This window comes from Kryptolebias marmoratus, linkage group LG11 (genome assembly GCF_001649575.2).
Source record: "Kryptolebias marmoratus isolate JLee-2015 linkage group LG11, ASM164957v2, whole genome shotgun sequence".
NCBI lineage: Eukaryota > Metazoa > Chordata > Actinopteri > Cyprinodontiformes > Rivulidae > Kryptolebias > Kryptolebias marmoratus.
Window position 1 is genome coordinate 9,539,071 of NC_051440.1, and position 17,849 is coordinate 9,556,919.

General features: G+C 36.9%; 2 protein-coding genes across 6 annotated transcripts in view; both read right to left on the reverse strand.

The window, feature by feature from the left end:
• LOC112450125 overlaps positions 1–5,026 on the reverse strand; it is a 12,724-nt gene extending 7,698 nt beyond the window's left edge. Inside the window, exons 1-8 of one of the 5 annotated variants that reach the window (XM_025003786.2) lie at positions 4,987–5,026; positions 3,300–3,396; positions 3,067–3,161; positions 2,378–2,692; positions 1,858–2,169; positions 1,338–1,625; positions 1,144–1,255; positions 760–1,052 (exon numbers count right to left, since the gene is read on the reverse strand). In XM_025003786.2, coding sequence (XP_024859554.1) covers positions 944–1,052; positions 1,144–1,255; positions 1,338–1,625; positions 1,858–2,169; positions 2,378–2,692; positions 3,067–3,145 — 1,215 coding nt within the window. In that variant the 5' untranslated portion in view covers positions 3,146–3,161; positions 3,300–3,396; positions 4,987–5,026 and the 3' untranslated portion in view covers positions 760–943. Of the gene's footprint in view, positions 1–759; positions 1,053–1,143; positions 1,256–1,337; positions 1,626–1,857; positions 2,170–2,377; positions 2,693–3,066; positions 3,162–3,299; positions 3,397–4,986 lie in introns of those variants that run through there. The other 4 variants (XR_005233798.1, XR_005233802.1, XR_005233799.1 and 1 more) reach the window with 4 other exon arrangements.
• Positions 5,027–7,191: 2,165 nt separating this feature from the next.
• LOC108229964 lies at positions 7,192–10,182 on the reverse strand. Its single transcript, XM_025003668.2, has 7 exons — positions 9,553–10,182; positions 9,320–9,414; positions 8,631–8,945; positions 8,111–8,422; positions 7,591–7,878; positions 7,397–7,508; positions 7,192–7,300 (listed from the first exon to the last, which is right to left on the reverse strand). The coding sequence occupies exons 2-7, from the start codon at positions 9,396–9,398 to the stop codon at positions 7,192–7,194; spliced, it is 1,215 nt and encodes a 404-aa protein (XP_024859436.1). The 5' UTR covers positions 9,399–9,414; positions 9,553–10,182.
• Between the last annotated feature and the right edge of the window lie 7,667 nt (positions 10,183–17,849).

Here is a 17,849-nt window from a genome sequence, read left to right on the forward strand (position 1 = left end):
ATGATGGATGGCGGCCTGAAGAAGGGGCGGCAGACGAGGAGTCGGATTTCCGGGTTGAGACGGCTGATACGGGACGACTTGGTCTGGAGCTGACGCCCGGTGAGGCGGCTGATACGGAAGGATTTTGGTCTGGAGCTGACGGCCCGGTGATGTGGCTGAACGGAAGGACTTTGGGCAGGAGCTGACGGCCCAGGCGAGACGGGAGGCGAAGTTTGAGCGGATGAAGGACGGCCCCTGCGGCGCTCAGCTGGGGAAGCGGAGAATTTACGGTCCGCTTTTCACTGACAGTAGCTGGAGGATGGGTTATCTGGCTCGAAGTTTGACTTTTGGAACGCACACCGACTTTCGGAAGTTCGGCCGGTGAATGATGCTGAAGATCGGCCGGCGAACGGATGGGGTCATGATGGAAGTCCTTTTAAACGAAGGCTTGCTCGCTGATTGGATAAGCTGGAGGCGCGGTCGGATGCTGATAGGCTGGAGTGGAGGTGCTCGACGCAGNTGATTAGATGCAGGTGAGGCTGAAGCAGGTCTTCCAGTCTGAATTTACGCCTAGGCTTCATAAATGAGGACAGTGACAAAGATGGATCTAACTTGGTGCAAAATATAACCTCATTTTTGCCAGTATTATCATGACTTTGAGTGATAACTATTTTTTTTCTAATTTCAAGTAAAACAAAGTAAAATTTTCTTTGAACTCATCAAAGCCAGCAGCAAACAAATATCTGTGCTCTGTTTAACAAACATGAGACATATTCAGAGTTTAGAGACCAAATGTTTTTTTAAAGGTTTTAGAAAAGATGACATGTTGGACTATGGATTCATAAAATATGCATTAAAATAAAGCAAATGTACATTTTTTTTTTTGCATTTGAAAACATACTTTGTCACAAAACATGAAACAAATTAGTAAAAAAAAAAAAAAAAAAAAATTGGCTTAATTTTTTTAGTTGGGTTGTGAAGGAATGATGCTGTACTCATCCTCAACTTCAGTCTTTCTCAGGGATGCATACGTGTTTTTCTCCTCAGAGAGTTTCTTCTGCTTCATTTTCCTTCTGCAAAAACAGAGTGACATAGTTTAAAGTTGTTTCCTTCTTCAAATGATCACCTTGTTCTGATAAACTGTTGACTGACAAGGTTTTGTACCTTTGATAAATGCCAATGATCAGGACAGTGATGAGGACCAGGTTCAGACTGAAACACACTACTGTTATCCAGGGAAGGGCTCTTCCAATTCCCTTCTTCTCTTCAGAAGGGTCTGTAAAAAACAAAATATCACAGGTTTCTTTGGCTCAAGTACTAGTGAGACTACAGAAATATAAGCAAGTTTATTTACTCACAGGTCAGTTGTGTCTCCTCTGTGGAGTTTTGAATTAGAATATCAGCTTCAGTTTGACCCAGTTCATTCCTGCTGATGCATTTCATTGTTGTGTTCTGATGTTCAACAGCAGACAAAGTGATGGTGCTGATCACTGTCTGGTTGGTGCTGGAGCTGGAGATCGAGTAGTCTGTGAGAGGCTTTAAAGGCCAAATGATTGGAGGCAGAGGATTCCCCCAGCTGATGCACACACAGACCAGCAGCTCTCCTTTAACCTCGCAGTGAGAGTCGTTCAGGATTTTAGGAAGAACTGCAGAAAGAAAGAAAGAAAGAAAGAAAGAAAGAAAGAAAGAAAGAAAGAAAGAAAGAAAGAAAGGAAGAAAGGAAGAAAGAAAGAAAGAAAGAAAGAAAGAAAGAAAGAAAGAAAGAAAGAAAGAAAGAAAGAAAGAAAGAAAGAAAAGGTTGTGATTCATACATACCTTAAATAATTTCACTGTAAATTTAACTCCTACAAAGTAAATTTAACTCCTGTTGCTACTTACATTTCACATTCAGTGTAACTGTTGTTTCAACAGCATCATATTTATATTTTGCCACACATGTGATGTTGGTGTTGTGATAATCTGCTGTTGGATAAATGGGTATGTATTGCCTATGTCTATGTCTAGAGCGATTAAACTGCCTGTCATAGCCATTCTCATCTCCATAAATTTCTGTAGATTGTCCGTCAGACTTTGTCCATTTCAAAAGAATATGTTCTCTTCTAGAGCATGAACGAGGAGCCGAGCACCGTAGTCTCCCAGCTTGTCCTTCCACAAGAGTAGAAACTGAGAGATATGGGTTTAATGACGGAGCTACAAAGAAACAGAAATAAAAGGAACATATTTGGTATGTTGAATATTGGTGCCAAACCTTTGTGGTCTGTATTTTTACACATCATCAATAAACATGATTTGCTCTTTTACTCAGTCTTTAAGTTTTGAGACATGATCAGAACATGTAGTCTTGACCTTAAAGGTAATACTGTACAGCTAATCAACTTTTAATGACCAGATTACTCACCAGTAACTGAAATGTGAACTCTCTGTGGGAAAATGTAAGTTTGGTTACACCCCCATTCCAACATGAAGCCAAACTCAAACTCTCCACGTGGATGCTCTTCGATTTCAAAAATATCTTTTGTGTCCGATTCCATCTCACTGAAAACTTTTGTAGAAACAATATTTGATGGATCTCCTTCAAATAATATCTTCTTATAAGGCACTAAGACTTTTTCTCGAGGAAAAGTCATTTCATATGGCATCCGAATGCAGTCAATAGATTCCATTTCAGTGTGATCTATTACAGTGATTGAAAATGTTGCACTGTTGAGTGTTTCTGGCAAAAACAAAAACAAAACAAAAAAAAACAGGATTGACTGTCAGGTTGAAAGGAAAGGAACTCTGAATGCAGACTTATGTTTGGAAACAACTGAAGAAAGATTTATTTTAAAGAAACAGAAAATAAATGGCTGACCTGGCAGAAACAGAAAAGTAAATAACAAAAACTTTCAAAATCCAGGATTGCAAGAACACGAGGGGCAAGACACGATACAACAAAAATCTTTCACTTTAACATGTTCTGTAACTTTGATTTAAAAACTGTCTTCAAGTGTTTTTGCAGAAGAGAGAACAATTTTTTTAAAACCTGACATCCCGTTATTGTGAATTATTTTATTTACAGTTACAGACATTTACATCACTGTATCAAACCTGTGACACACTGAGGACGGCAGCAGCTGATGTTCAGGACAATCCACAAAATGACCGAGTAGATTGAAGGCATAGTCATTTTGGTTTGGGATAAGCTGTGTTTAAGACAATAAAAAACACAGATATGAGGTCTGAAAACAAACAACTTCTTCTTTTCTTGTATTAATATAAGTTTAAAGTCTAATTTTAGACACACATTACATAGATTCAGTGAGTGATAAGGTTTCTCTCACCTCTCAGTCCTTTGTCTTTGCTTTGTGCTGCTGTTTCCTCAAACTGTGTTTTAAGAAGTGATCTCTTACAGGAAACAATGTGAGTCTGCACTGACAGCTATCAGAAAAAGGAACAAGTGATGGGTGTCAACTTCATGCATTTTTTTTCAAGTATTTTGTCAGAAATATTAGGTTCCTTTTTTAAAGTGAGATGTCATTCTATCACCATACGATGTTCTGGCACATGGAGGCAGCCATCATCTCTACATTGTACGCCTGATATGCCGTAACAGGACAAAAAAAAAAATAGTGAGAACTGATGTGTCTTCATCAAAATGTTTGGGGCTTAGTGTTTTATCTTCATTGATGTTAACTTTTAAAATGGTTTTTCTGCTTTTAATCTTCAAGTAAAAAAACAAACAAATTGCAAGTGGTTTAAAAATGTTTCAACCACTGTTAATGACTTTTTAAACCTGATACTGTCAGCTGACCATCTGTGAGTCCACATTGACTTCATGAATAAACAGAGTTTGACTCCATTCCAAACCCCATCATCAGCTGGTTTATATGTTGGACATCCCATTCAGATTTGCCCACCTCGACCATTATCAGTCTGACAGTTTGTCCCTGATTTAACGTGATGCCTGCTCCAGATGGTAAACTTTTCTTCCAGTAAAGAGAGAGAAACATTTCCTATCTAGGCCACACATCATCTGTAGATTAAATGTGGACCCCCTCTCCACACCTTGCAGCATGTGGTCCATCTGTTTAATCGCCATGGAAACAGTTTGTGATTCACATAAATAAGTCCAAGTGGCAAAAATCTTGTAGGAGGAACAAAAACATTAGTTCCATCGGCAACATTCTTAGAACCACATCTCTAGCAGGTCAGAGAGAGAGAGAGAGAGAGAGATAGAGAGAGATGTAGACAAGCCACTGAACTTTGAATCAATTTGATCTGAAGGCCACAGGAGGGTTAATGTGACACCTCCTCCAGGCAGGAAACTTTTCCCTCAATAAAGAGAAAAAACATGGTTTGCTCTTTTACCCCATCTTTAAGTTTTGAGACATGATCAGATCATGCAGCCTTGACCATTAAGGTAATATGGCACACCCAATCAACTCTTGACAACCAGATTACTCACCAGTAACTGAAATGTGAACTCTATTTGGAAAAAAAAATGCAAGTTTGATTTGCTGGTGTAGATTCTCAGTCATCCAGGCCATGGTAAATTTAAAAAAGGTTCAAAAACAAAAACAACTGGACTTCTATTCTATAGTTGAAGACGTTTCGCTTCTCTTCCAAAGAGCTTTAGCTACTCAGATTAAATACCCATTATAATTAGAGGACTCAGTAGATTTCAGCTGCATGTGTTCTGTTTATCGACAAGAGTTTTTTTCAGAATAAAAGAAAGATCTTCTCAAATTCTAGTTTTTCTTTATGTGTGACTTTTCTTTAACACTTTGACACACAATCAAACCTGTCACACACGGAGACCGGCAGCTGCTGGCGCTCAAAAAAATCCAGAAAATGACTGAGTAGATGGAAATCATGGTTGTTTTGGTCTTAGTGTAGCTGTAGTAAAGTTATTTCAAAGGTTAATATCTGAAGACAAACAATTACATCTCCTCTCACGTTAATCAAGTTTAAAGTTTAATTTTAGGCATCTTTTACATACATTTAATGTGTGATAAAATTGTCACTCACCTTTCAGTTCTTTCTCTGTGCTCTGTGTTCTTCAAAATAGTTTATTAGGAAGTGGTCTTTAACAGGAAATTATGAGACACAACCCACAGCTGACTTTCACAATAAAGAAACATGTTGTTTTTCACGTACAGCGCCGTATGTGTCTGATAGAGCTTGATAATTTAATACTTAATTTTATAAAAAATAATAGCAAAATAATAGCCTTGTTTTGATTTCAATTAAATTAAAATTATGTCATTGATGTATATATATATATATATATATATATATATATATATATATATATATATATATATATATATATATATATATATATAAAACAGAAGAAAGCAGTGGTGATAGATGTAGCAGTCCCAAGCAACTGTAACTACTGGAACAAGGGTCACCAGAAGCTCAAGAAATACTAAGAGCTGAAAGAGGAAATAGAGAAGTTGTGTAGAGTCAAGGCCTCAGTGGTACCAGTGGTCATTTGGAGCACGGCTGTGACTCCCTAATTGGAAAAGTGGTTCCAACAGATCCCAGGAACAACCTCAAAGATCTCTGTCTGGACGAGCTCAGTCCTAGGAACAGCTAAGATACTGAAGAGAACCATCAAGCTTCCAGGCCTCTGAGGACCGAGCTTGAAGTGAAGTGGAACCGCTTAAAAATAGGGTGAGTTGGAAGTTTTTTATTTTTATATATTAACTCCTACTCTACTGTTCTGAGCCATCTCAGTTTGGACAATCAGAAAGAAATTCTTATTAAAGAGTCCAGTTTACAGCGAGTCAAACCACATTTAAACAGATTTATGGCATCTTAAAACTCCCAACTCACATTTTTTATACAAGTTTACATGAACATTGTTTTATAAATGCTCCCTGTCATATTTGCATGAGATTGTTTTTTTATATAGATATATGTGGTTTATGACCAATAAATAAAAGTGATTTGGCTGCGTTAACTTTGCAGCTTCTTTTTAACTTCGAAGTAAAACTTGTTTTGTGTGTACTTCATTTTGCTTTCGAGAAAGGTTTTCACCCTACTTAGACATATTTTATTTACACAACATTTATTTATTCTCTAAATTCTATACAAGCAGCAAAAGGGGACATAATTTATTACTCACCAATTCGGCATTTTGACTTATGTTTTATCAAATAAATGGTAAAACAGTGTATAATTTCACATGTGTTTTATCTTAAGTATTTTTATTTTACCCCTTTTGAAGACCTATTAAGAACCAGATTAGGTCAACATCAGTCCCCCCACGATAATTTGTTTCCACAACAAAACAACAGAAGTCAAAAGAACAGGAATACATAACTGTATTTATTTACAACACATCCTTGACCAATAGCCAAAAGATTAAAACAAATTTTTAGCATAGCAAAAAGTCTCTCTTTAAATGCTAATAAATAGCCAACTAGTAAGTTTATATTAAATTTTACAAGTGTACATACCCTTTATTGTACATATAATGAAATACTAAAAAAATAAAAATCACTGATGTGTTATTTGTGTTTTCTGAGAAGGCAGTGAGCTGATTCTTTATTAACGCTAACAAGAAAAAATGAGGACAGTGACGAAGATGGATCTAACTTGGTGCAAAATATAACCTCATTTTTGCCAGTATTATCATGACTTTGAGGGATAACTATTTTTTTTTTAAATTTCAACTCAAACAAAGTAAAATTTTCTTTGAACTCATCAAAGCCAGCAGTAAACAAATATCTGTGCTCTGTTAAACAAATATAAGACACATTCAGGGTTTAGAGACAAAATAATTTTTTAGTTTTTGTTAGAAAAGATAACTTCTTGGACTGAAGATTCATAAAATATGCATTACAATAAAGGAAATGTGCAGTTTTCTTGCATTTGAATACATACTGTGTCATGACACATGGAACAAATTAGTAAAATTCAAATGACTGGCTTCATTTTTTAGTTGGGTTGTGAAGGAATGATGCTGTACTCAGAATAACCACTTAAAGATTCTAAGGTTTCAAATCAAAGGCTTTCAAAATAAACTAAAGAAACATGATTGTGTTTGGTCTGATTTCCACAGGTGAAAAGGAACTTGTGGCTCTTCAGGGGTTTGTCTATATAAACAAATACTTAATAAAGCAATCCTGCAACATTCTTGCTGGGAGGCCACAGCAGTAACCACTGCACTGCTGTACCACCCTGGAACAAATTATTAAAATTTAAACCATAGGACTCATTTTTTTAGTTGGGTTGTGAAGGAATGATGCTGTACTCATCCTCAACTTCAGTCTTTCTCAGGGATGCATATGTGTTTGTCTCCTCAGAGAGTTTCTTCTGCTTCATTTTCCTTCTGCAAAAACAAAATGACATAGTTTAAAGTTGTTTCCTTCTTCCAATTATCACCTTGTTCTGATAAACTGTTAACTGATGAGACAAGGTTTTGTACCTTTGATAAATGCCAATGATCAGGACAGTGATGAGGACCAGGTTCAGACTGAAACACACTACTGTTATCCAGGGAAGGGCTCTTCCAATTCCCTTCTTCTCTTCAGAAGGGTCTGTAAAAAACAAAATATCACAGGTTTCTTTGGCTCAAGTACTAGTGAGACTACAGAAATATAAGCAAGTTTATTTACTCACAGGTCAGTTGTGTCTCCTCTGTGGAGTTTTGAATTAGAATATCAGCTTCAGTTTGACCCAGTTCATTCCTGCTGATGCATTTCATTGTTGTGTTCTGATGTTCAACAGCAGACAAAGTGATGGTGCTGATCACTGTCTGGTTGGTGCTGGAGCTGGAGATCGAGTAGTCTGTGAGAGGCTTTAAAGGCCAAATGATTGGAGGCAGAGGATTCCCCCAGCTGATGCACACACAGACCAGCAGCTCTCCTTTAACCTCGCAGTGAGAGTCGTTCAGGATTTTAGGAAGAACTGCAGAAAGAAAGAAAGAAAGAAAGAAAGAAAGAAAGAAAGAAAGAAAGAAAGAAAGAAAGAAAGGAAGAAAGGAAGAAAGAAAGAAAGAAAGAAAGAAAGAAAGAAAGAAAGAAAGAAAGAAAGAAAGAAAGAAAGAAAGAAAGAAAAGGTTGTGATTCATACATACCTTAAATAATTTCACTGTAAATTTAACTCCTACAAAGTAAATTTAACTCCTGTTGCTACTTACATTTCACATTCAGTGTAACTGTTGTTTCAACAGCATCATATTTATATTTTGCCACACATGTGATGTTGGTGTTGTGATAATCTGCTGTTGGATAAATGGGTATGTATTGCCTATGTCTATGTCTAGAGCGATTAAACTGCCTGTCATAGCCATTCTCATCTCCATAAATTTCTGTAGATTGTCCGTCAGACTTTGTCCATTTCAAAAGAATATGTTCTCTTCTAGAGCATGAACGAGGAGCCGAGCACCGTAGTCTCCCAGCTTGTCCTTCCACAAGAGTAGAAACTGAGAGATATGGGTTTAATGACGGAGCTACAAAGAAACAGAAATAAAAGGAACATATTTGGTATGTTGAATATTGGTGCCAAACCTTTGTGGTCTGTATTTTTACACATCATCAATAAACATGATTTGCTCTTTTACTCAGTCTTTAAGTTTTGAGACATGATCAGAACATGTAGTCTTGACCTTAAAGGTAATACTGTACAGCTAATCAACTTTTAATGACCAGATTACTCACCAGTAACTGAAATGTGAACTCTCTGTGGGAAAATGTAAGTTTGGTTACACCCCCATTCCAACATGAAGCCAAACTCAAACTCTCCACGTGGATGCTCTTCGATTTCAAAAATATCTTTTGTGTCCGATTCCATCTCACTGAAAACTTTTGTAGAAACAATATTTGATGGATCTCCTTCAAATAATATCTTCTTATAAGGCACTAAGACTTTTTCTCGAGGAAAAGTCATTTCATATGGCATCCGAATGCAGTCAATAGATTCCATTTCAGTGTGATCTATTACAGTGATTGAAAATGTTGCACTGTTGAGTGTTTCTGGCAAAAACAAAAACAAAACAAAAAAAAACAGGATTGACTGTCAGGTTGAAAGGAAAGGAACTCTGAATGCAGACTTATGTTTGGAAACAACTGAAGAAAGATTTATTTTAAAGAAACAGAAAATAAATGGCTGACCTGGCAGAAACAGAAAAGTAAATAACAAAAACTTTCAAAATCCAGGATTGCAAGAACACGAGGGGCAAGACACGATACAACAAAAATCTTTCACTTTAACATGTTCTGTAACTTTGATTTAAAAACTGTCTTCAAGTGTTTTTGCAGAAGAGAGAACAATTTTTTTAAAACCTGACATCCCGTTATTGTGAATTATTTTATTTACAGTTACAGACATTTACATCACTGTATCAAACCTGTGACACACTGAGGACGGCAGCAGCTGATGTTCAGGACAATCCACAAAATGACCGAGTAGATTGAAGGCATAGTCATTTTGGTTTGGGATAAGCTGTGTTTAAGACAATAAAAAACACAGATATGAGGTCTGAAAACAAACAACTTCTTCTTTTCTTGTATTAATATAAGTTTAAAGTCTAATTTTAGACACACATTACATAGATTCAGTGAGTGATAAGGTTTCTCTCACCTCTCAGTCCTTTGTCTTTGCTTTGTGCTGCTGTTTCCTCAAACTGTGTTTTAAGAAGTGATCTCTTACAGGAAACAATGTGAGTCTGCACTGACAGCTATCAGAAAAAGGAACAAGTGATGGGTGTCAACTTCATGCATTTTTTTTCAAGTATTTTGTCAGAAATATTAGGTTCCTTTTTTAAAGTGAGATGTCATTCTATCACCATACGATGTTCTGGCACATGGAGGCAGCCATCATCTCTACATTGTACGCCTGATATGCCGTAACAGGACAAAAAAAAAAATAGTGAGAACTGATGTGTCTTCATCAAAATGTTTGGGGCTTAGTGTTTTATCTTCATTGATGTTAACTTTTAAAATGGTTTTTCTGCTTTTAATCTTCAAGTAAAAAAACAAACAAATTGCAAGTGGTTTAAAAATGTTTCAACCACTGTTAATGACTTTTTAAACCTGATACTGTCAGCTGACCATCTGTGAGTCCACATTGACTTCATGAATAAACAGAGTTTGACTCCATTCCAAACCCCATCATCAGCTGGTTTATATGTTGGACATCCCATTCAGATTTGCCCACCTCGACCATTATCAGTCTGACAGTTTGTCCCTGATTTAACGTGATGCCTGCTCCAGATGGTAAACTTTTCTTCCAGTAAAGAGAGAGAAACATTTCCTATCTAGGCCACACATCATCTGTAGATTAAATGTGGACCCCCTCTCCACACCTTGCAGCATGTGGTCCATCTGTTTAATCGCCATGGAAACAGTTTGTGATTCACATAAATAAGTCCAAGTGGCGAATATGTTGCAGGAGGAACACAAACTGAAACACGCTGCCAGGTAAAAGGCTGTTTCGAACCCCTTCCTTCTTCTGAAAAATCTAATAAAATCAAATTATCTCAGTTGAACAACTTTTTCCAGTGGAGACAGCACTTTTCTTTTCTATTCCTCATGGGCTCTGTGCGTATTGTACACACCGGCCCTGACAAAAGTCAAAGTAACATAATGACAACTTCATTAATTTACAACACATGCTTGACCAGTGGCCAAAAGAATAAAATTATTCTTTAACATAGCAACAAGTATTTACTTAAATGCTGATAAATAGTTAATTAATCACTTTATATTAAATCTTACAAGTGTTCTTGCCCTTGATGTACATATAATACAATACTAAACAAATATAAAATACAATGCGTTATTTGTGTAACCAGCTTCATGTGCACCATGACTGTCTTTCAGAGAGACAATGTATTTTCTTTTTTTTTGCTTATGTGGACTGTAGGTATTATGCACACATGACTTGATTTAATATGTTCAGTTTGATCTTAAGACTTCTGTAGGGTTTGAATAAAAATTTCAGTTTCAGCGTGACCGAGTTTATTGCTACTGATGCATGTTGGTATTCAGCAGCAGGCAAAGTGCTGGTGCTGCTCATTGTGTGATTGTTGCTGGAGATCAATAGTCTGTGAGAGTCTACAAAGGCCAAATAATAGGAGGCAGATCCAGTTGTACACTTTTTCAGTCACTTTCAAACAGTGATTTGTTCCTTGTGTTTTAGGCATAGTCATAATCTTCATCATGACAATACAGTCATAATCATCTACCCAATTCTTTTTTGAGAACTGGAATATTTATTACTCAGCAGCTGAAATGTGAACACTCATAAGTTTGATTAAACCCCCATTTAATTTAGAGGACAGTCGATTTCATCTGCATGTGTTCTGTTCATCAGCAGAGATTTTTTGCAGAATAAAAAAAAGATCTTGTCAAATTCCAGTTTTTCTTTATGTGTGATTTTTCTTTAACAATTTGACACACAATCAAACCTGTCACACACTGAGACTGGCAGCTGCTGGCGCTCAAAAAAACTCCAGAAAAGGACTGAATAGATTGAAATCATGGTTGTTTTGGTCTTGATGTAGCTGTAGTAAAGGTATTACAAAGGTGAATATCTGAAGACTAACAATTATATCTCCTCTTGTGGTAATCAAGTTTAAAGTTAAATTTTAGGCATCTTGTACATACGTGTAATGTGTGATAAAGCTCCCACTCACCTGTCAGTTCTTTCTCTGTGCTCTGTGTTCTTTGAAATAACTTCTTGGGAAGTGGTCTTTAACAGGAAATGATGTCAAATATCACAAGTGAAGATGCTGGTATGAACGTACAACACTGTATGTGTCTGACTTAAGATAAATACTTTAATACTCAGTTGTACAACAGTACATAGAAAAAGAATAGACTTGTTTTGTTATTAGTTTTAATTTAAATTCAATTATGTCATTGATGTTCTAGGCTTGTGATTTACTGAAGACAAGGGGAAGCTTGTTTCTGAAATGGATAGCTTTACTGCAGAAAATGTGAGGTGTAAAGAAGATTTAAAGTGAAATTTTAACCAACTTTCCTAAATTGATAGATCTTGTTTTAAAACCACAAATATTATATGTGTCAGATCTCAGCTGTACACCAAACAAACATCACCTGACAAATTAAGTCAACAACATATTTTTATTGTTACTAGAGTTAAACAAAAACTTTAAAAACATTAGAGGCCTAACATACTGTACCTTGAAGTAAAGCATATCGCTCCTTTCATGACAGATTCTTGAACTAAGATCATCTGATGTTGAGAATTGAAGAGAGTTCTTTTATTTTGGTAAATCTGTGAAAATCTGTGCATGATCGGTTAGTGCTTGGAGTACGAGTTGTGAATGACTGCCAGCTACTAACATGCCAAATTTTAGATCAATTTCTATCGAATTCAGTGAACTATAGCCACATTTGTGTGGTAGCCATTTTGTTTTGAGTTGACCCCAATAATCAGCTGTAGTTGACTACAGTTGATTAACTTTTGGTTGTAGGCAACAATGAAAGGAAAGGTTCTAGATTTTGCCATGAGGTTTGGACTTTTTCTTTTATTGGTTTCTCTTTACAGATAGAAACGCTGAGGAGAAATAATACATGTCATCATGTTGCTGTTTCTCTGAACAAAATCCCCAGTGTTGCCTGAGATGACACGTCCTGCAGCTTCAAAAGAGACCCATCATACAGTTACTAAATGGTTAACAGAATTATTAAAAGGACAATAAAGGTGCTGCTTTCAGCATGGGTTTTTATTAAGCTTCGGTTTTGTGAAATCTATATAAACTGGCCAGTAGTTGTCCACAAATCAAGAACAACCATGCATTGAAACATCAACAGCAACAAAATATGTCATTGTCACTTTGTCTGTACTATGTTAACATTTTTAGGAACTAACAAAAGGAACTGTTTATGACTTATCAATGTTTAAAATGTAAAGTTTTGAGTTGTTCCAGTCTCTGTACACTTTTGTCATTTACCTTAGTCACCAGGAAATTACATCATTTCAACCGGTCACTGTTATTTCCTGTGTCGCCAATAAAGCTCTGAAATAGGATCTACAAAAAAAAAAACTTTTAAATGCAGTTTATAGACTACAATTACATGTGTGCAAGCCTAGAAATCATGAAAAGTATTTTATGTAAACAAAAGTACTTTTAAGTTTCCCACACATCTATCATTTTTTTTAATTGCGTCACCTCAACTGAGTATTTCCACAATTTTTGAATCGATGTGAATAAATGTAAGTGTAAAAATCGAGTGTAACATGCCTTTCAATAAAAATGTATCCTCACTAACACAACCTTGAGAACAATCAAATGTTTTGTGCAAAACAAGCTCCTTTTTTGAGCTTCCGTTATGAAACTCTTCTTGGGTTTGGTTTCTATTCTCATCACTATGACATCTGTGTTATTTTGGCTGTAGGTCACAAACAAAAGCAAACTGCAATCAGTTTTTTAAAATTAGGTTCTGTGAAAGCTGTTATCTGCTGTCAGTATCTTACCCGTACTTTAGTCTGAATGATCTTAGTTTGGAGAATTTCAGAGAAGTGCTAAACTAATGGCTAGTTAAATAGGACCAATGTTAAAAAGGATTTTTGTCATTTTAAAACAACTCCGATTTTCAATCTTGCTTAAGGTTCAGTAAAAACCATTCAAAAGCAATGTCACTCTCATCTTGGTAACTTGACTGGTTCACATTTAACAGAAGTCAAAGTAACGTTCAAACATAGCTTCAAAGGATGAACACTGTTTTTAACATAAAGTTTTAACTACATGTTGATATATTGATATATATATATATATATATATATATATATATATATATATATATATATATATATATATATATTTTTGTGTTTTAGTTTATTGTTTTTATTGTCTTCATGTTTTCTGTTCAGTTGTCTTTGTCTTGATTTTGTTTTTGTTCTTCATGTCATTTTGTGATGTCACCATTCACTCCTCCCCAGTCACTCTTTGGCCTTCCTGCCACGCCCATCTACACCTGCCTCAAGTCTTACTAATTACTTCACCTGTGCCCACTTTCCAATCGCCGCTGTTTAAAAACCTGGTCATCTCCTCCACACTCCGCTGGTTCATTGTTCTTGGTTCCCTGTTGTTTTTATCGTTGCGTCATGTCTTGTCAGGTTTGGATTTTGTTACGTTTAGCTTTGCTGCCTCGTCAGCTTTTTGTTTTTGGTTATCTTTAGTTTTGAATATAAATAAGCTTCTCACCAAGATGAGTCTGCACTCTGGGTTCGCCTCCTTCTCCCTGCTTCATGCCAAAAACCAACCAAACAAGAAGAAAAAGTGAAAATAAACATCAACTGAAAGAAGAAATAAAGTTTAAAGAAAAGGGGGAAAAGAAGTTCAGAATATTAGAAGAGATAAATTTCGGTCTTGTCAATAACACATTTGTCAGAACATTTTCAGGTCTGTTGAAGTGGGATTCTGTGGAAACAAATATGAACAAGTAATATCTTACCTGTTGTAGATAGCTCTTTGAATGACCTCGTTTAGGAGAAATAGTTTAATTCTGACTGGATTGATAAGCTAGTCCAACTGGGGCCAAGACTGAAAAGGACTGCTGCTGTATTAAAATAGCTCCAGTCTCAAAAGGTTCATAACAGATCGCATGAACATTAGTTCATAAATCTTAATTCAATTTTTATTATTTACATATAATTTGATAGTTATTTATAAGCAAAAATACCAACAGCAGCTAGCTGCACCAGAAGTGCATCTGAGGACAAAAATCAGTTTTAGGGTGCATTCAAATATAATATAATTAAGGAAAATAAAACCAACTCATACCAGAGCTGTTTTTATCCATGTTCTCACACAAGTGGACATTTGTATGCTGTTATAAGTAGACTCAATACCAGAACTCCCAACTGGACTGTCATCAGATCTCACTGCCCACTTAAATTTCACAGCTGTTAATATCCTAAAGCATCTCCTGTGCCACTTATTACAACAAGAGTAATCCAGGGGGGTCCCAGGAGAACAGAAAGAGCTCTGCAGAGCAGCTCTTTCCCTTCTGGTCATGCTTCAAGTAAAGCTTGATGATTGGTAGTGGGTTATGTGGCATTTGGTCCTGATGGTACGGAGGCATATCAGGTGGCTGATAGAGGTGATGTACGGATTGGATGTCAAAAATATTTCCTGTTGTCAGCTGGCCAAATATCAACGCCCAAGTAAACTGAACAGCTGACTACTAAATCTGCTCTTTGTACACAGTTATTTCTTTTTTACAATCTATTTCCAGCTGCTTGTGAAAACAAAGACCTGCTCCAGGAAAAGACGGAGACTGGTGAAGACAAACATCAAAAGAAACTTCTACGGTCAGGATGGAGCAATGATGGCTTTCAGACAACTGCTGAAAGGAACTACCGTAGCTTTCTTTGTGAAACTTAGTCACATGACTTGTATATCAGGTGTCCTGTTGTGAGTAAAGCTATATCTTCTGGGTGTAAAACGTTTGCATACTTTCAGTGTAGCTCATCTCTCACTCTGCATGATGTTTATGAGTTGGACGTCTTATTGCAGTTTATGACCACCCCCGCCTTCTGTACCAGATCTTCTTTAAAGTCATTTTTTTTATGCTGTAAAATATGATCTCACTTTGCCTGGCTGCATGATTTGTCTCCTCCTTTCAGTGTAACTGATACAATCATGTGAGATATTAATTTTAGTCTTTATAAAAACAGACCCCATCACATTCCCCTAACCTGAAGACATGGCTATTAAAAAAATAGCGCTGCTTTTCTGCTCACTTCTGCTTCTCTTAAAGTCCATGTGAGGAAAAAAATAGATTCTGATATAAGGAGACTAAGTCCGTGACGGGAAAAAGTTGGAAGACACAAACTACAGATGAGTGAGTTTGTAATCGTAATTATAATTGAATGAATGGTGAAGGTTCCAAGGTTAAACTTCTATACAGAAAAATCACCTTTTTAATTGGTCTAAAGCTGTAGTTACCAAAGTTGGAGTCAGGACCCATCTATGGGCTGCAAAACAACAAGTTCGAGGAGTTAAAATGATTTTCAAAGACAAAATGAAATTTAACAAAGATTTTTAATATTGTTTTTTTTCCCCCGTTACACTTTTTGTATATTTTAACTTCAACTGTTTGCTTTAGCCATTATGGACGTTTGAAGCCCACTTAAAGAAAATTTCAACTATCCCTTTAAATTTTATGTTATATTTAATTATTTTGTTTATCAGCTATTACCAGGTAAAAAAGGAAAAGAAACTTGTACTATACATTGCAAAGTGTTTCAAATAACTACCTTTTACAGTATTCGATACATTTTTAGATCACTCAGCTGCTCTTTGCTTGCGGTGATCTCAGCAGTGCAATAATAAACACACTGTTGCAACCATGAAAGAAGATGTTAAAATCCAGGATCTGTTCTTTTAAAAGCAGCAAGACCTCATTGTTTATTTACACAACTCTTTTTACAGCAGTCGCCATGATGTCAAATTGAAAGCTTCCTTGTTTAATTCCCTTCAGCAAGCAAGTCTCCGTTTGTTTTCTGTCAACCTTCTTTTGTTTTGTTTTTTTGCCACAATACGATGATTCATCGACGAGACGGGGCTCCGGGGGAGTGACGAGAGAGTGCCGTCTCAGCATTGTTTTACAGCTGTCTGCAAGGTTGGGGAGCACAATGCCTCACTCAATGGGAGCAGGAAAGAGACTGACAAACCACTGTGTTTAAAGGGCACTTGGAATTCAGCAGCTTATGAAGCTTCATACTGGCAATGGGGGGCGGAAGCCTCTATAGCGAGGGTAGGCAAGGGGGGGGGGGATTAATCTGCAGTGCAAGCCAACACATGTTTCAGGTGGCCGAGCTCCTTGATCAGTGCACCGTGAGAACCACCTGAACGGTCAGAGGCGGGGGAGGGGGCAAGACGGGATAGGAGGTGTCACCGTAACTCCTCTTTTATTCAATTTTACCCTCAGGTGATTCAACATCACTACACCTTGAAGCACAAGAAGCAGAGTTTCCTACAAGATTTCTGCAACATCTCACATATGACAGGGCTGTTACGACACACACTGGAGTGCACTGCGGCAGTTACTGGTTGTACCCATGGACATATCCAGCACTCAAGGCTTCTTACAAATGCAAATGTTTGTCCAACAAAGATTGCTGCACTGACATGAGTGGCCTGTGGAGGGAAAACCCTCATACACTCAAAAGGTATTGATCATTGTTGTGACTAGGGAGTGCAAAACCATTGAACCATGAGAGGCTGAATGGCTCTGAAGCTGTTTGAGCTTTACTCAAGTTTGTGTTGCATCGGAAGCAGAGATGGTAGAGAGGTGTGTCAAACTGTTCATAATAAACCACCCCAGGAGAACCCTTCACTTTAGTCTTTTCCCAAGGCTGACAGCATCTTATCCATCACATTCATGTCAAAAAAATCAGGATTTTGCTTCTGCATCTGTGTATGCTTCCTCTGATGTAGGTCTGTTTCAATGAAATTGGCAGATTTAGTTAATTTCAGAGCAAAATATGGTAATAGTACTGCATTACACCAAGTAATAACTAAATTCTGAGAAAAGGAAATGGCTTGACTAAGCAAGGAAACCAAAAACAAAAACAACTAAAAGGCAAATGATCAAAATCCAATGCTATGCCCAATAAATGAAAAGAGAAAACTGCCAAAGTTATAAAACTGAACTGCATTTAAAAAAGAAGTGTCAGGAACGGTGGAGACGATGGCGAACCCAGAACGCAGACTCATAATAAGAGGAACGAAAACTAATTTATTAAACTAAAGAAACAAAATGAAAACAAACAGCTGACGTGGTCCGTCCCACCGGGGAAGCCGTGGTGACGGCGGTCCGTCCCACCGGAGAAGCCGTGGTGGCAACAGTCCGTCCCACCGGGGAAGCCGTGGTTGCGGCGGTACGTCCCACCGGGGAAGC